This window comes from Oryctolagus cuniculus, chromosome 2 (assembly GCF_051225735.1).
Source record: "Oryctolagus cuniculus isolate XC-2025 breed Fujian yellow rabbit chromosome 2, ASM5122573v1, whole genome shotgun sequence".
NCBI lineage: Eukaryota > Metazoa > Chordata > Mammalia > Lagomorpha > Leporidae > Oryctolagus > Oryctolagus cuniculus.
The window spans coordinates 162497252-162515483 of record NC_142868.1 but is presented as its reverse complement, the minus strand read 5'-3'; the positions used below and the strand labels follow the sequence as shown (position 1 = coordinate 162515483).

Below are 18232 nucleotides of genomic sequence, written 5' to 3'. Positions count from 1 at the left end.
GCCATTGTGGCCATGTGGGCAATGAACCAGTGGATGACAGATCTCTCTCTCTGTCTCTCCTTCTCCCTGTGTAATTCTGCTTTTCAAATAAATAATTTTTTTAAAAGGGTTGTAAATTTGGGACAGGAAACGACCAGGTAGAACATTCACAACTTGTAAATGACCACTATTTAGGTGACTATGATTAGTGCCCAAAAAGGGCACTCTAAGAATAAAAAGAGGTACTATTAAAAATTATGCCGGAGGGCTGGTGCTGTGGCACAGTGGGTTAAATCTCTGGCCTGCAGCACTGGCATCCCATATGGGTTCCAGTTCGAGTCTTGGCTGCTCCACTTCTGATCCAGCTCCCTGCTCATAGCCTACGAAAGCAGAAGAAAATGGCCCAAGTTCTTGGGCCCCTGTACCTGCAAGGGATACCCAGAAGAAGTTCCTGGCTTCTGATCGGTCAAGCTCCAGCTGTTGCCACCAGTTGGGGAGTGAACTAAGGCATAGAAGACCTCTCTAACTCTACACCTCTTTTTGTAACTCTCTCAAATAAATAAAATAAATCTTTGCTCATTAGCACTGTCTCAGGCAAACAAATCAACCTGGTCACCACTCATTACCCATGGAAAAAACCAGGTACTCCATTATGCAAATAACTTCATTAGGCAAATCAACAAAGGCAGGAGTAGTCAGAATGGACAGGATATAGTCCCTGTGTAGACTCTGTTTAAATCATTTACCCTGACAGGCCAGCTAACACCATCTCCATGGAATAAAAACAGTAAGAGCCACTCCTTTATTGACTTGTTTTTCTTGTCCTTTTACATCTCATCTATTGTCAGGCTTTAAGAAGGCCATCTTTATCCCTTTTTGAGGTTTTTATCATGAAGGTTAAGAAAGAGTATACCTTTCTGTGCTAAGCTAAGTCAGATAAGATCATTCTTCAAACTTCCAGAGCTTCCCTCTTCCCCAAAGGTACAGTTGCATGAACCACATTTTCATTAATCAATGTTGACTTCTAGATCATTCACTGAATAAAATGCAAAAACAGACGATTAGCCACAAAACTTTATTGTAGGAATTCATACATATGTCCTCCCGCAATATGTTTTGATCCATTCACTTGATGGTTACAAACACATCAGAATTTGTTTGACTGGCATAGTTTACTTAGCAAGGGAAAATCAAGATTATTGCAAAATCATGAATCAAGTCAAAAGCCTGATAGAAAATATATAAAATGGGAGAATTAAACAATGCCAGCCCTTCTGTGTCAACAGACATTGTACAATCCAAATCAAGAAGACAACTCCATACAATCCCATAGAAGGAGACGTTGGCAAGTAGAGGTGAAGTAATCTGTTATACAAAATTCAAAAAGAGTTGAAGATAAATTATAAAAAATAAAATTTTGGTCAGAAAACCATTACTACATAAAGCCATATAAAGATGACTACTAGTTGCTTTCTCTGAGGGAAAAAGAAATCAAGCTATTTGTTTTCTATTTATGCAGAAGGAAGAATAAGTGTTTGGAAAAGACTTCTGATAGAAAGTGAATTCTTTCTCATCTACTAGCCAGAATTCATAAACATGTGACTATCCTTGGCAACCTGCAGAAACGAGGCAATGAAACCCGTGTTTGGTCTTCCGCAGGACACTCACAACACCCGAATGAGGTCCAGAGTTATCCTAGATCGTGGGATGTCAATGTTGAGTACTTGCACTTCCACTCTTTCTCCGGGGCCCAGCCCGAGACTCCTTCTCTTCTTCGTTTTGGAAAGCTTCGCTTCTGTTACATTTCGAATGGGAATCAACCCTGATTTCCCTACTCCTATATCTACAAAAATTCCAAACAGAGTGGCATTCTCAACTTTGCCTGTAAGCACTGTCCCAACCTGCAGATCTTCCAGGCAGACTATGCTTCTCTTGAAATCAGGTTTATCAAAATCTGTATGGAAAGGGAAAACAAGTCATTGTGAGAAATCAGACACCATACTTCCTAGACACAATGTAACTTGGTGAGTAAGCATTTACCGTATACTGATTATATGCCCAGACTAATATTATCCCTTGAGGGGAGACAGAGAAGGAGTTGAAGACACAGGCCTGCCTTCAGAGAAAATACATGAAATGGGAAAAAGCAGCTTTCACACGGTAGAAACAATTCTGGGAAATTTATTCAAACACTTTCTTCTCCCCTAACTCTAGTCTGACATCAGCACAATGAGAAAACACCTTTCTCAATGAAAGCACAAGGCTAAATACAAACACTAAGAACATAAGACCTATGGAGGCAGGAGATTGGGAGGTTTTCTTCAATGCTTGGGGGCTGAAATTATTTAAAGGTGGTAGAAAGTATATTAACTTTTGGTCAAATGTGGATGAAATTCAAATGTCCTCACTCTCACTTCTTCCTATAAATTTGGAACTCAGGAACCAATTTCTATCAATTTCAAATATATGTATCCAATCAAAATTTATGGATTCTTGACTATTTATGGTCCAGAAACCCAGACCAGATAGTACTTAATCTTCTTTCACACACTTGATCTTAGCCCAAAGGCCGAGAAGCGATCTTCTTTCAGTTCAATTCATCAAACCTTTATTAATTCCTGTTCTTATCTCCCGGCCAGGCACTCCGCTGGGTGCTAGAGATCGCAGGTCCCTTATGGCCCTCAGTGCTCGCTGACTCAAGTGTACATTTCTCTGTTCATTAACACCACGCTTCCAACGGCGGGCATAAAGTACGCCAGGGGATCATTATGGCTTTTGGTACAACAGAAACGACACCACAGGTTCGATGAGGGAGATAGTTAAAACTACCTGCGCAAACGGGGCGGTGAGTTATCTGAGGCCTCCACTGAGCCAGGCTCTTCTTGCCCCCTTTCCTAGGATTACTGAGTGTTGACTCTAATAACAAAGAGCACATTCTATGCTTGGAGCTCCTTTTACTAAGACCTCATTTTCCCCTCCACCCAGTCCATTTCCTTTTCCTCCACAGCTGTTGGCTTTATCCTGATTACTTGTTAAAGCTATCCTTTACATTTGTATTAACAACTGGTCACCTCCTCCACCGTCCCCCCACCCCCTCCCAGTCCAACCATACTGAAAGCAGTATTTCTTAAAAATTAAGCTTTTTTCCTGTAAAACAAAACAAAAACCCTCCTTAAACTCTGAATCTCATTTTCACCGTAAAAAAAAAAAAAAGAACATGCTAAAACTGCAATTGCTTTTGCAGAATTTCACCTGATTCTGAAGTATTGAATTCGAAAAAGCAAGAAGCCAATGGTAATGTAATATCACATTGGATGAGGGCTGCGTCAAAGCAAAGTGAAACGAAGTCGCTGCTCAGGGCCAGAGGCGGGATGGACTCTGAGGCCCAGAAAGCCTTCGCTTTTATGCTTGGAAATTCTCCCCCGCTGCATTTCTTGCAGAGGTCCAGCTGCTGCAGATTCCCCAAGGGTTTCTGATCAGCTGCTTAGTTTAATTTTGCATGGAAAATCAGAGTCAGGAACTACTTAACATGTTCCTGAAGACAGTCTGGGCCACTGAGAAATCAGAAAATCCTCCCTGTGCCATGTAAACTGTAACACTTTGATAGCCAGGGCAGCAATATCCAGTCCACTGTGACCAGGCTGCTTCTGAGGAACCCAATTTTGGAAACTAACCCAGAGTGTTAATAGCAATGGAATTGCTTACATCACAGCGAGAACAGAAGACAGAATGGGAAAGGAACTACTTTTGAGAAAATAGAGACAAGAGAGGTAACAGAAGCTACTACCTTGTGGAGATGCCCCCTCAAATGCGGCTCTTGCCTTCCCCCTTGGTGTGGTGGCTAGCAATGAAACAATTCTCAGAGTATCTTGAAAATTGTGACTTTTACATAGGCAAAGGTCAGTTCCAAAGTTTGCTGAAAGAGACTATTTGAGGGGCCAGCTTTGCGGCACAGCAGGTGAACTTGCTGCTTGTGATGCCGGCATCCCACATTAAAGGGTCCCTTGGAGTCCTGGCTGCTCTGCTTTCAATCCAGCTCTCTGCTAATGCACCTGGAAAGGCAGTGAAGATGGCTAAAGTTCTTGGGCCCTTCACTCCTGGGAGAAACCAGGATGGAATTCCTGGTTCCTGGCTTTGCCCTGGCCATAGCAGCAATTTGAGGGAGTAAATCAGTAGATGAAGGGTTTTTTTTAAGAGACCAATTTGGAATTTCATGTGCCATTCTGTTAAACACTGCAGTATCTGGAGCCAGCACTGTAGTGCTGCAGCTTAAGCTGCCACCTGCCATGCCAGCATCTCATAAAGGAGTGTCAGCTCCTGGCTGCACTTGATCCAGCCTTTCAAATAAATAAATCTTTTATTAACAATGACAACAAAAAACCCCCACAAAACACTGAACTGGATAGTTACTAGACAGTAACTGGACAGCCTAGACGCATCTGTTTCTGTTCAACTAAAGGTATCCCAGGTAAGGACCACTATACTACTTAGCTTGTTTGTGGTTTAACTGGACTTTATAACTTAAATATTGGTCTTTGCTCTTAGTCTACAGTGTATTTGCGATAGTGGGCCAATCAACATCATGACAGAAACTCAAAGATGGACAAGAGCATCTAGTAAAGGATACCTGCAGCTAGAGTACACAAGGATACTTCAAAAAACTCTTGAAAATGCCTATTATGAATAAACTATTTATAGATTTCAAATTCTTTTGTACCAACATAAACTTATCTTTGAATTTCATTTTTTCAACAACTTTTGAAATACCTTCACATTTGCCAGCTCCTGATAGGCATACCAACACCAAACACCATGCTGTTTGAGGATTCGGTATTAGTTCTGCTTAGTATTCAAGCTAGAGCTAGACAACACCAGGGAATTCACATAAAAGCATCCCTGACCTCCAAGTGGAGACAGACCCGCTTACTGCAACGGCAGCTTTGTGCAGAGCACCCGCTGAAGGCTTCTGCTCCCATGTTTTTGGTGTAGGTCTTACTGAGTGTTATGGTTTCCCTTGATACTTTTTTTTTTTTTTTAATTTAAAATTTACAGAAGAGTTGAGGGAATAGTACAATATACTTGCTGGGTGTGCTTTTTAAATTCCCTTAATCTTTCCAAAGAAGCACATCTAACCACCTTAGCATAGACCAACTCAGAATGAAAAAGAGCCAAACCCTAAATGCAGGATCATTAGAACTGGTCATGGGACAAGTGTGCAGAGTCATTTAAATCTCAGGGGTTCCTATTCAAACTTCCTCGGGAAGTAGGTCATTTGATACCTTAATTCTTTTTCACCAGGTCATTGCTCTCAACAACTACGGCTGTTATACTTCCCTCATCTACTACCTGTGCTGAAAGCTGAGAACACTTTTAATTAGAACACTTTTAATCAACAGAAAGATATTATCTTATTTGTTGAATGTCTTCATTGACAAAGAACCCATGAACTTGGAAGGCTGTAATTTAGGAGGAAGAGTCACTCTGAACTTCTGAATGGGATGCTTTACCCTGGACTTCTGGGTCTGGGACATGAAGTGGCTTACAAAGGAGGATGAAAAATGTGTGCCTTAACGTATGCAGCAGAACATGCATGATGCATTTATTCTAGTGTGATGGTAAATAAGCACTGCTCAGAGTTTGGTGATCATGCTTCTAACTTTGCCTCTGGATACGAACAATAATGACTTTGAAGGAAGGTCACTAAGCTTCAATTTTCTCAGTATGGAATGGGAGGATAAAATCTTTTTTGCTGATGACACAAGATTATTGAGGGGATCAGAGAAGATGATGTGAGCTATGCAAATACCAGATGTTGTTTTTCAATAGCTTACCTGTTCGAAAGTCAAAGCTTTCAGGCTGACTGAGACCATCTACGATGACCTGTAAGGTGTGTACTGTTGTTTGCAATCTTTCTGCAATTTTCTCTATTCCTTCCTTTTCAAGGAATGAATTTATTTTCTGTTGCATTTCAGGCTTTCCAATCTCACACAGTGTCCCTCCAACAAATGATAAAAACCTGTAGCAGAAAAACAAAAAGCCTAAAACATCAACAATATTACTTTTTTTAATCACCTTACAGAGGTCACCCTAAAATTCATTCATCTCAGATCCATATATCAAGCTTCTTATTGAGTAACCTATTCTGTAATATATGCTCTGTCCTGAAAAAAAGGTAGGAAGAGTAGAGGTGGCTTCGGCTCTTGTGCTACTTTTTTTCAAATGAATTACCTGCTCAGAGTCAGTACCAAAAACATTGCAGAGTTTAACTCATTATAGTTTATTGTTATGTATTTTATCTCAACAAAGTGGCTGACATTTACTCTAAGCTTCTGAAACTTTCAGTTAGGGAAAAGTAATTAAATTTAAATTAGCCAATAGGCAAACAATTGTTGTTACCCAAATCCAACAAAATATGCTTCAAGCATTGCCAGATTTTGAAAATTACTCTACTTATCTGCCAGATCACTGCTTTTTACTTCCGTGTGCTCATGATGGGAGTACACTACTGTGTAGTAGCCTGTGCAGTACACTACTGACCTAATAACCCAAATTCCATCAATAGTCATGCCATGCATAAACTTACATCAAGGTACACTGAGTATCCAGTCAACAGAGAAAATGAGAGAGGATATTTTAAAAAATGAAATTTTCTTCCTAAATGCAAACCAGTAAGACCTGAATTATATAAACCACAGATTAATATTACACTGATACACCGTATATATTTATTTGCAAAATAAAATGTCTGTTCTTAACAATGTCCTTTTAGCTCTGTTACTATTTCCCTTGTTTGAACGACTACCTCTCAACGACTTCCCCTTGGAGTTCAGTAAGAAGTTAAGAAAAAACAACTTAAGGGTTAAGATGCATTTCCCTTCTATTTCATGTGAATATTGGGCTGTAGCTTACTTTCTTGACATCCCTTGGCTGGGTATTTTTCTACATCATTAAGTTCCATTTCCTATGATTAATGGCACTTTAAAAATGTCAACACAGTAATCAGACAGATAGTGATACTAATGCCTTCAAATCCTTTCCTCTAAGGATGTCCCTTGAATTCAAGGCAGAAAGGAAATGGCTGAAGGCTTGTCTATAATCAGAACTGGGATGTATCCCATTTGGCAGGTTGCTGCATCATCGTGAAAGGAATGCTTGTGATTTCATGTGTTTTCCACTGTTGTGTTCCGCTAGAAAAGGCCTCTTCAGTGACACTGCGGTACTGATAGTCTGGTCTGTGGTGGAGAAAGCTCTCCGAACTCTCACTTAACTAGTGCATTTTGTTGGGTTCTAATGTGCGCCTTTTTACATGTCTACAGCCTACTTTAGGTCAAAACCAGATTTCTCCAGCATGCAACTAATTCTCTTGAGGACATATTCTGGCTGATGGTGTATAAAAGACCAAGGAGCAGTGCTGGGTCTCCGTCTTTGGAAATGAGCTTCCATCCAGACCGACTGACCAGTAAGAGACCCACTGTGAGTCTGAGTGTCTGTGGCTCCCCCAGCCTGGTGGAGTGGCAGCCGGTATCTGTTAGTGCTGATAGATGGGCAGTAGCACACAGGGCCCTGGTGACAGGGAACAGCTGCTGGAGCTCTGACTGACAGATCAGATGACACATGACAACCTCTGCCCACAGCCAACTTCCTTACACAACTTTCTAAATAATTCCTGCCCTGCTGAGCAGGCTTCCCTGGTATTTGTCTTCTTGGCTTTACTGGTCTGCAACTGGCTACTTAGAACATCTTTCAGATACTCAAGATTCGAGCTTACAACCATCTGTTCAAATGCCCAAAATTGCATTCATGGCTGTAAATCTAAAACTTTCAATACCATTTTATGATTAATAAAAGTAACCAAATGGCAGAACCTTCCCAAAACACTATACAAGTCTTGGCTCAGTAACAAAAGCATAGGCTCAGCTTATTACTTGGAGTCTTAAGGTTACACGCCTGTGTGTGTGTGTGTCAGAGAGAGAGAGAGAAACTAACTTTATCAAAGTCATTTCCATATAAATACTTCTGCATAAGGTAGATGTAGATGTTAAGAAAAAAACTGACCTGTTTAACCTGAGTGCATATTTGATATATCATTTTCATTCTCACATACATAAGCCTGAGGGCACTGGTAACTAAAATCACTTAAAAAAAGCACCAAGTTGTGGTCTTGCTAATGCTTCATATTGATCAACTCTATTTTTAAATGACCACAGGACAAAGTCAAGTGCTTTTTTTTTTATTTGGAAAACTTCTTTAAAATTAAGAACAAAGTCATAGAAAAAGAAAAAAGGGGAAAGGGACTATAGAATGAACTGAACTGGGAAAAGCATTTGGATAGGGCTCTCCCTTACTGGATTTCAAACACCTTCCGCTGTATATGATAGCAATGTTTTATGCTCAGCAGTCCCACGATAAATACATGCTGCTTAAACAGCCCAGGAAAAACATTCATTCTGCGTACTCCAAAGTCTCACGTTAGGACTGCGCGTGATAGGCACTACTCCATACATGTCCTTTGTAGCTCAGAATCCCTAATGAAAACAGTGTGGGAAGCCACAGCAGACTGCCAGTGAGCTGCACTGGCAGATGTGTGCTGGCAGGACAGCATGATGCAAGGATGTTCTCATTGAAACATGACAATCTGAAAAGGCAAACTGAGGTTCGACGAGGTTAAACAACCTGAGGCCACACAGCTATTCTCACTAATCGGAGTTTCACGTGTCTGTAGAACCAAAGGAATGCAAAAGACAATGTGCTGGCCGGCGCCGCAGCTCACTAGGCTAATCCTCCGCCTTGCGGCGCCGGGACACCGGGTTCTAGTCCCGGTTGGGGCACCAGATTCTGTCCTGGTTGCCCCTCTTCCAGGCCAGCTCTCTGCTATGGCCCGGGAGTGCAGTGGAGGATGGCCCAAGTGCTTGGGCCCTGCACCCGCATGGGAGACCAGGAGAAGCACCTGGCTCCTGCCTTCAGATCAGCACAGTGCGCCCGCCGCGCCGGCCATTGGAGGGTGAACCAATGGCAAAGGAAGACTTTTCTCTCTGTCTGTCTGTCTCTCTCTCTCACTGTCCACTCTGCCTGTCAAAAAAATAAATAAATAAAAAATAAAAAAAGGCAATGTGCTACATTTGTTAAGGTAGAAAACACAGTATTTTGCGTAATATTTTACCAACACAATTAAATGGCAGATTGACTTTAAACAACAGTTAACACTGAGCAAATCCCACAAATAAATCATTACGCACATGCTTTTAAACAGTTCTCTCAAAAGTCAATGAGTTATTAAAGTCATATTTTCATTTTTCCCCACTGTCTCTGCAAGGCTTTCTCAGTTTGCTAAGGACTGCTGTTTGAGCTGCTGTTTTTATTTAATATGTAATTTCATCCATCTTACTTAAAGTAAGAAAGTAGCATAAATGCAACAAATAAGCACATCATGTTCTTTTAGCACACATCTGCACAAAGTTAAAACACAGACCTTGCAGTGGAGATAATGCCTATTTTTCAGAGTGGTATATAACCTAAAATCACTGATATTTTCAACAGAAATATGTTACAAATGCAGGGCTTTCCCCTCAAAGAATAAGAAAAGTCTTTGTAAGGTTTTTTCCCCCCCAAAGAAGAAGAAATTCTCAAGATTCATAAGCCTTCAGACATAGCCAGTCAGTTTTATGTAATCATTTCCAGCATGGAGATTTAGGAGCTGAGGACTTGGTTCATTACATTAAAGCAACATGATACCCTACAGAACACAGAAGAACCATGGTGATGCAACACAATCACTTTAAAAACAACTTAATATTAGCATGTGCTTTGTGGGCAAAACACACATGATTTATAACTCCACCCAGAACCGTGCTCTAAGGGCAAAGTACTTCTAGTCCTCTGCTCACTCTCAACACTTTTAAGACACTTTCATACTGGCTTATTTTCATCTATTACTTTTTGTTTTGTTTTGACAGGCAGAGTTAGAGAGAGAGAGACAGAGAGAGAGGTGTCTTCCTTCCATTGGTTGGTTCACCCCCCAAATGGCTGCTATGGCTGGCGCACTGTGCCAATCTGAAGCCAGGAGCCAAGCACTTGGGCCATCCTCCACTGCCTTCCCGGGCCACAGCAGAGAGCTGGACTGGAAGAGGAGCAACCGGGACAGAACCGGTGCCTCAGCCAGGACTAGAACCCAAGGTACCGGCACCACAGGTGGAGGATTCGCCTAGTGAGCCGCGGCTCATCTATTAGTTTTAAAGTAACTATCTCAATAAGCAAAAAATTTTAGAAATGACTAGGTACAGGGTCAGCAGGTTGTAATCTGTGATACACATAGACATTCAAAGATTTAAAGAGGGCTTTTGCTCTCAGAGAAAATTTGGCCTTTTAAACTGTGACTGTGGATTAACTGATGGAACACAAATGAAAAGTCCAAGAATAATCTGTTACTCTAAAAAAATACAGATACTGTATATATTTTCAGATTGACTATTCTCAAGACTAAATAAAGACTAATAAATTCAAATGTGATGAAGGCTAAAACCTGCTACTCCTTTTACACTGTCTACAGGAGAGCTGCATTGACACAGGTGAGTACAGAGTGGGGCATACTAGGTCCACGTTAAAGAAACAGTGCCAGTCTTACCCCGTCTGCTGGGCCAGCAGTCAAACCACAGAGACAGCAATGCGCTTTCATCATCATCAAAGAATCTTTACGCATTTCTAGTCTCCTTGTTAAACCAAAACACACTTAACTGGGCCAGAATCCTTTAAAATCTTTCTCTGGTACAAAATCCACAAGTAATTATAAATTCAACTAGAGTGCATTTTTGGAGAGCTCCACAGGACTACAGAAGCTAGTAGATATCTGGTGAAAATAATATGTAAGTGCCTTTTCTTAACATATAGTCAGTTACCGAAGGAGCAAGTAATTCTACTCAAGAGTTTACACTGACTTCTGAAAACTAACACACTGCAGATAAATAGTTAAAAAAGGGTAACCCTTTCAAAAAGGGGAAGGGATTGCTCTAGAAGCTCTTACTTAGAGCAGGATCTGGGAGCCCAGTTGTAAACGGGACACAGCTATCGGGGCTGTGCAATGCTATCGCTGGCTACTATCTGCAGTATTTTTGGAACACTGCTTGCATTTATGAGAGTAGCAGAAAATAACCAAGAACTAAAAAAGGAGAAGTGGTCACTGCTTAAGAAATGCGGTTTTGGTCCCTGCACCTGCATGGGAGACAAGGAAGAAGCACCTGGCTCTTGGCTTCGGATCGGCGCAGTGCCGGCCGTAGCAGCCATTTGGGGAGTGAACCAATGGAAGGAAGACCTTTCTCTTTGTCTCTCTCTCCCACTGTCTATAATTCTACCTCTCAAATAAAATAAAAAAAACTTTTTTAATTAAAAAAAAAAAAGAAATGCAGGTTTTTTTCTTGCAAAGGACTTAGTTTGTAAGCATCAGACAGTTACCTGATTGTAACTGATGAAGAGTTTGCTAAATGTTTCCTTCTTTTTAAAAAATCTGTTACACATGCACAGAATCTGGGCACCCACTGCATGCTGCATTATTTGATATATAGAAGAACAATTCATAGAAAGGTGGTGTTTTATTTTAAAAGTTATAATCTTTACCAACTTAGTACAGGCAATTAATTTTGCATATAAAAAGTACAGTTAAAATATCTTCACTTAAAAATCTATGCAGGTTCCCTATTTCAGAACCACTTGTTATATATAATATATACTGGGTAATTATCCTATGATTTAAACTGTAAGGGACAAATGCATATACATATGTATCCAAAAGAGATATAAAAGCAGGAAGGCACTAAGGATTGAAATGCTGATAGCATTGTTCTAAAGAGTAAACTCCTGTTTAAGAAACTGCCTTAGAAATAAATTTGCAAGTGACGTAAGAATATGAGTTTTCTCACAATTTTAAGAACATGTCCATCAAAAGAGACCAGGGTTGGGGGAGGAAATATCCACAGTATTAGGCAGCTTGATTGCCCCCTTTCTAGGGAATTTGGTTGTTTTAAATCCTATGCCCCTTGCTCAAATGATAAAGATTTGCTAAAACCAAGCTTTTCAAGGAAATGTACAACATGCTGAAGCCAACTGAGAATTCACCAGTGAACGCTGAGTTGGTGTGGAGGAAGACTCTCAGATGGAACAGAGCCTGTGCCTGGAATGAGGCTACAGCCGAACCCTACGTCACGACAGTGTAACTGGAATACACAGTTCTGCACTTGGATCTGCTCTTTCAGAGGCAGGGTTTCTACGTGCAGACTATGCGTGAATACTTTGAAAGGACTCAAGGAAGATGATTTCATTTAATTCTCTCAAAAGTTTATTGTGGGTGTAGATCTGCAGATAAGGAAAACCTCAGAGAGACGGAGCCATCTGTCCAAAATCACACAGGCTTGCAGCTGAGGTTAACAGTTACGACGCTTCACATCTTCATTAGCACCCCCTACCCCTTTACCGTGGGGGATTTTCAATGCAGACAGAAGATTTAGATCTCAGATAAAATTTGGCACCCAGGACCCCTGCCTGGGAGCAATTTATTATTATTTTTCAAACTAAATTCAAAAGAAAAAAAATGTTGGCTCTTTTTGAGTTACTGAGTAAGAGTTGGACAAAATTAAGTTAGTGGTTTCAAAGGCTGCAGAGTCTCTACAGCTCAAAAACTCTGTGTTTAGAATTAATATAATTTAATTTACTGCCTGTAAAGCCATAACGTGGATTAGTGCCTGTGAATATTTGAAAGAGAAGGGCAAATAGAAAAGTGGCATTCAGAACTGTAGAGGCCAACGGCTCTGGCTACTGGGGGATGCAGCTCCGGTAGTGAGGGAAAGCTCCTTTTCCTGGGGAAGCAGCACTTTTGCTACGAATACTGACCTCACAAGCAATCTTCCTTTCCTAAAATTTGAAAACGCTCAGTATCCGCCAATACAGCCCATCCTTGGTTGCCCTCTGAATGGGCAGGGGTGCTGTTATCACATTTAAAGAGTGGGCAATGGAGGTAACAGTAATTTGTTTATGGTGACGCAGAGGATCAGAAGACAGGCTGAGATTACAATCCACAGCGAGACTGGGGACAGGAAGGAGGGGGAGATAATGGGAAAGTAAATCAATACCCGCCTGAGCTTCAGGCTCCAGACCTAGCGGCCTAAACTTGAAGAGGAGAAAAGGAGAAGGGCAGACAAACGCTGTGGAGGTGGAAATGCCTGGAGCAAGCACAACTTGATGGCTGGCGGGCAATTCCTTCTTGCTCTTCCTTCTTGGCTTACTAACAAGCTGCTCCAGACAGGCAGGAGAGAAACCAGCCATTTCTCCAGTGCCCAGAGCCGGTATCAACACTAACCAACAATGTAAAATGCCCCAAACCATACCCAGGTCACATGGTAAACCACCCCACCTTTCTTCCTTGGGGATGGACCACTTCCCCCTGCTTTTCTCTGATGGTTCAGCTTGACAGCCCTGTGTCAATCACAACAAATCTGACAATTGCCATGACAGTGGCTACACAGACCAGTCACTCTGTCCTGAGTGCTAAGTACTCCATAGAAAAGGGGTCTTCAGAAAATTCAAGGAAAATACATATTATGAAAACTTGTGCATGAATTTCAAGGATTTTTTTTACAGCAAAATAAACTTATCTCTACATTTCATTTTTCCAACACAGATAGGTATACCAGGGTACTTTCAAAGTTCATGGAAAATGAAATTAAAAGATAAATTTATTTTGGTGCAAAAAACTTTTGAAACCCTTGTATAGGTTTTTCATAACATGTATTTTCCCTGAGCTTTTCCAAGAGCCTGTTTATTAACTTGTGTAATGAGATAGGCACTATTTTTACCCCCACTTACCAGACAAGAAAACGGAGGTACAAGGGGGTTACATAACATCCCCATGGTTTGAGGCCAGGCAGTCTGACTGCCTCTAGGCAGTGCAATGCTGCTAGGCTGAGCCAGGGGTAAGTCATGCATGGCTTCAGGTTCTTGAACTTCAAGTTCCCTCTACTGGGTGTGCCAGAAACTTCGTGTGGGCTGTGTTGGCACAGGGTCTAGGACGTCAGATATGACAATCAAGTCCTAGGAACCCAGAGTCTCATCATCTAATTCCCAAGGGGGTGGATTCTCTTCCAACACTTTTCTCTTTTGTGAGGGCACTTTTGAAAATATGCTGAACATTACCTCCTGAGGGCTATTGTAAGATATTTAGATTTTAACTACTAACAAGAGGAAAAGCCCAAAAATAACTTTTAGTAATCTTCCAACTTAATATATTCATATTTTTAAAGTCTGGCCTCTCTTTTTTATAATGCTGTTTCTCTTCAGAAAAGACGTTCTAATATAGCCTAACAATAGCTCCATTAGAAGTTAATGTAGGATCACTAATTGGTATATGTCCTAAGTTATCACTTATCAAGAGCCAGTGATGATTCTGCCTTAATTTTGGTGTCTGAATGCTGCCAACTCTTGCAAGGCAAGTCCAGAAAACTTTGAGACCTTTCAGATTTGCAAATAATCTCTTAGGTCTGTTTACCTAATCACCATTTATTTTACAGCCTTTGCAGTTGGATTTCTCTTCAGTCAAGTTTCCCACAAGGAAGCATGTTTTTATCATTGCAGGAGTTAGCTGGCACACCAATACGGAACAAAACGTGGTGATTTTAGATGTGAGGAGGTGCACTCAACATTATCAGTAGGCCAGGGGAGTCACTGCTCAGGGAAATCTCGAACCCTAAGTCATGGGCCATCTGCTTGCTCACAGTCAAAACTATGAGTATCAGATCTGTGAATGCCACCGGTCCACTGCTGCTATTTGTTTTAAAACAATTTTCACTTTCTGCCTTACAACTATTTATTTGCTAGAAGACTTCTTTCCTTGCAGGGCAGCAAGCTTAGCTGGAGAGAAGGTGACTGAACCGCTGAAGGCGATCCTAAAGGAGGTGTGGGGAGCAACCCGGACTAGACTAAGTTACTGGAATTAAGACTTATTCTATGCATCTGCTCTCCCACAATATGGTGCTGGGAGAGGAGAAAACAGCTTCTACGCAGCTGCCTCTTGCCAACTTGAGTGATGACCTCCAGGAGCTGATCCTACTCCTGATTGGAGGAGAGCAGCGTACTCGGCGTGTGGGCAGCCGAGTTGGGATTGGCGGAAGAGGACTATAAAGGAGGAGAGAGACAACATGCATCAGGAACATCTAAGGGGAACACCTGTGCAGCCCCCGAGAGAGCCGGCCGGCGGTGTGCCACTCCCCCGCGGAAGTGTGGAAAGTGGCAGGGGGAACCGCCCTTCCACGGAGGTGGAAGGGACGGTAGCCAACCCGGGAAGAACCAGCAGCAAACCCAGGGAGGGCCGAGCAGACAAAAGAACAGCGCAGGGTCCTGTGTCGTTCCTCCACGAAGAGGGGGAGCGACATAATGGTGCCGTGACTCGGATATGAAGCCTAGGCAGGGCTTAGTGTCGTTCCCCCACGAAGACGGGGAGTGACAGGAGGAGTTAACAGACGCTAATTTGCTGAGCAGGAAGGGAGAGACAAGAGACTGAGATGTGCCCACTTACTAACGGTCTTCAGTACTGGGCACTCATGACTCTCTGCCTTGACTTTCTTTCGGCTCTATGGCAGGAAGCAAAGCAGGACCTCTGAAGGGCCTCATCTCAGTCCAGTCACTTTTAGCCAAGGGGCACCGGGTAGGATTCATTTATTTCATCAAGGAATCCTTGTGTATCTGTTGAGTTAATCCCACCTTTGGTCTGAAAAACCCGACACAAGTCTTCAGTAATGTAAGAATGAACACTGCTTGACTTCTGTACAGAGGTTCCTCTCTCCATTCAAGGATCTTGCCAGGCTGTCATTATTCCTGTCCCAGGCCTGAATTTTAAATTCATGGTTGTCTACTCTCTGAAAACACACTTTTCAACCTTGATTGTAGGGGTCAGAAATAGGCACATTAGCAATAATAAAGGAAATATCACAGTACTAACATTACAGTACAGGTATTACTACAAATCATGCCTCGATAAACATTTACCTCGTCCATCAGAATGAAACATCATATTCCTGCCTTATACGCTGTTAACCACTTCCAGAAACTAGACTTTTAAAATTTCCCCCTAATGGCCAAAATGAAAATAACAAATACTAGTTAATGTTTTATCAAAATGAGTGCTGAGTAACAGTCTTGCCATTAAATATCCTGGCATTTTCCAAGTTAAATCAAGAGCGCAACAACTTTCAAGCTTAACTATCTGGAGTGAATCAAGTTCTTAATGCAGTAGATTCCTTGGGAGAGAGCCAGGTCTCACTGTGACACATATAAATCAGCATACTCTGCGGCACAAAGCACTACCTCCTGGCACCTTACTCAAGAAAAAGAGGAAATCTGATATTGCCTTGGCTCTCCCGATCACCCAGAATGGCAGGACAGAAATGGGACACGTAGCAGATGGGTAACCCCTAAATAGGCTGTTTCTGGGCCTTATTTTACTCACGCCATAGCAGCAATTTCAACCATGGCTTACAACATCCATACGATGAAACCATCCACTTGTGGAGACCCTGTGTAATTCCTGGATGACAACTGAAAATGGTAGGAAATCCTCTTGGATGGTCTGTCTCTGCCTCTCTATTTTGTGACAATGAGGAAACCTGGACCCTGAACACACTCCTTTGTGAAGGCAAATGACATTCAATTTGGAGAGGTTCTGAAATCCTTTCAATGCACAGGGATTCTGAAAGAAGCACCTATCCTGCATGTGAAGAAGGCAACACTAGGAATGGATGATCCAAATGGGCTACCAACAGTTTAGCTACACAACTAGATTGACCTCAGACAATTTAAGACTACAGGAAAAATGTCTGCACTGCAGGAAAGCCAGACACATTGCACTTGGTTCTATTAAAGTTGTCAACTCCTGAGTAGTTCCCTTTCCTCAACTATGTTTCATTCTCTATCATTTATTCTTTCAAATGATGCCATGTCAGTGTTTGTCAGGTGCTGGTGGCACTGTAATGACCTGTAATCTTCTGGTCCCTGTGCTATTGCAGCATTCAGCCTACAATAAGTCAACCTTAAATTTAACTGCCACTAGCCTTAAGTGATTCAGATGCCAAACTTTCAGATACATCATTTCTTTTGCAGAGACGAGGACAAATAGAGAGGCTCACAGCTTTACTTTATGATATTCTCCTGTGTCACATTTCTTTTTGACCATCCAAGTCTATAATGAATAAGTGGCATAAAGAAGTTGCTTACTTTTTTTCAACATATTATTATTTTCCTTACTTTTATTAAGGGGGGATCTTCTTTCAAGATCCTGACTCTTAAGATAAGTTCAACGTCCTCCCATTTTTTTGTATTTTCTATGATTTCAACATTTATGAATTTTGCTGGTGATGATTTATTCATCAATTCGAATGTGCAGAGCACTGAGGTACAACCTAAAGAATATACAAATGAATAGAGGGGATTTATAGCCTCAAGGAGCCTCCCAAAGTAGGGAGGATACAACTTATACTCACAGATACCCTAATAGAGGTCAATCATTATGAAGTATCCTCGTGAAACACAAAGGTTGTTCATGGAGAAGGAGCTGTTTTCTACAAAGGAGTATCCCATAGGGTCATGGGCAACTTCAAGGAATCTGGACTGAAAAACAAAGGATGAAATGAAGTCATCTGAGCTGAGGAAGACTGTGGTTGGAGCAAGATTTTAGGGGAAAGAGCTAGGTTCAGTTTTATGCATGTCAGGTTAGGCAGCTAGACACAGGAGTGTGAAGTTGGGAAGAGTAGTTTGGGCAAAGGACATAAATATAGGAGTCAAGAGCTTACCATAATCCTTAAAGCTAAGAGACTGGAAGAAATCACCAGGGGAGTGATCACTGCTTAGTTCTTTAACTTCTCTCTTTCGCACTCCTCTTCCAAAACAGCGAGTTTCTACTTCATATTCCACACTGTCTTGAGTATTCATATTATTTTTGCTATTCATAACCACAGTTACTGTCTTTCACTCCCTTCATCCAATCTGTCAGCAAAATCTATTGGCTGTACTTTGAAAATATACTAGAATCTGAACACTTCAACACTTCTGTCATCTAGGTCTCAGTCATCATCATCTTTCACTTAGACGACTGTAATTAGTCTGTCTCCCTGTTTCTACCACTCCCTTTATAGTTTATTCTTATCACAGCAGACAATGGGATCCTTTTAACATGTAAATCAGATCATGGCACTCTTTAGCTCAAACTCCAGCGATGGCTCCT

General features: G+C 41.5%; 1 protein-coding gene across 11 annotated transcripts in view; it reads right to left on the bottom strand.

Annotated features, from left to right (window-relative positions):
• Window positions 1-1035: 1035 nt before the first annotated feature.
• SRBD1 (S1 RNA binding domain 1) overlaps window positions 1036-18232 on the bottom strand; it is a 256608-nt gene continuing 239411 nt past the window's right edge. For 9 of the 11 annotated variants that reach the window (XR_016230405.1, XR_016230404.1, XR_016230408.1 and 6 more), the window contains 2 exons: window positions 5811-5995; window positions 1036-1933 (listed from right to left, as the gene is read on the bottom strand). Coding sequence is in view for 6 of the 11 variants with exons in the window: in XM_008254454.5 (XP_008252676.3) it covers window positions 1644-1933; window positions 5811-5995 (475 nt within the window). In the remaining 5 variants the exon portion in view is untranslated. Of the gene's footprint in view, window positions 1934-5810; window positions 5996-15717; window positions 17620-18232 lie in introns of those variants that run through there. The other 2 variants (XR_016230403.1, XR_016230407.1) reach the window with 2 other exon arrangements.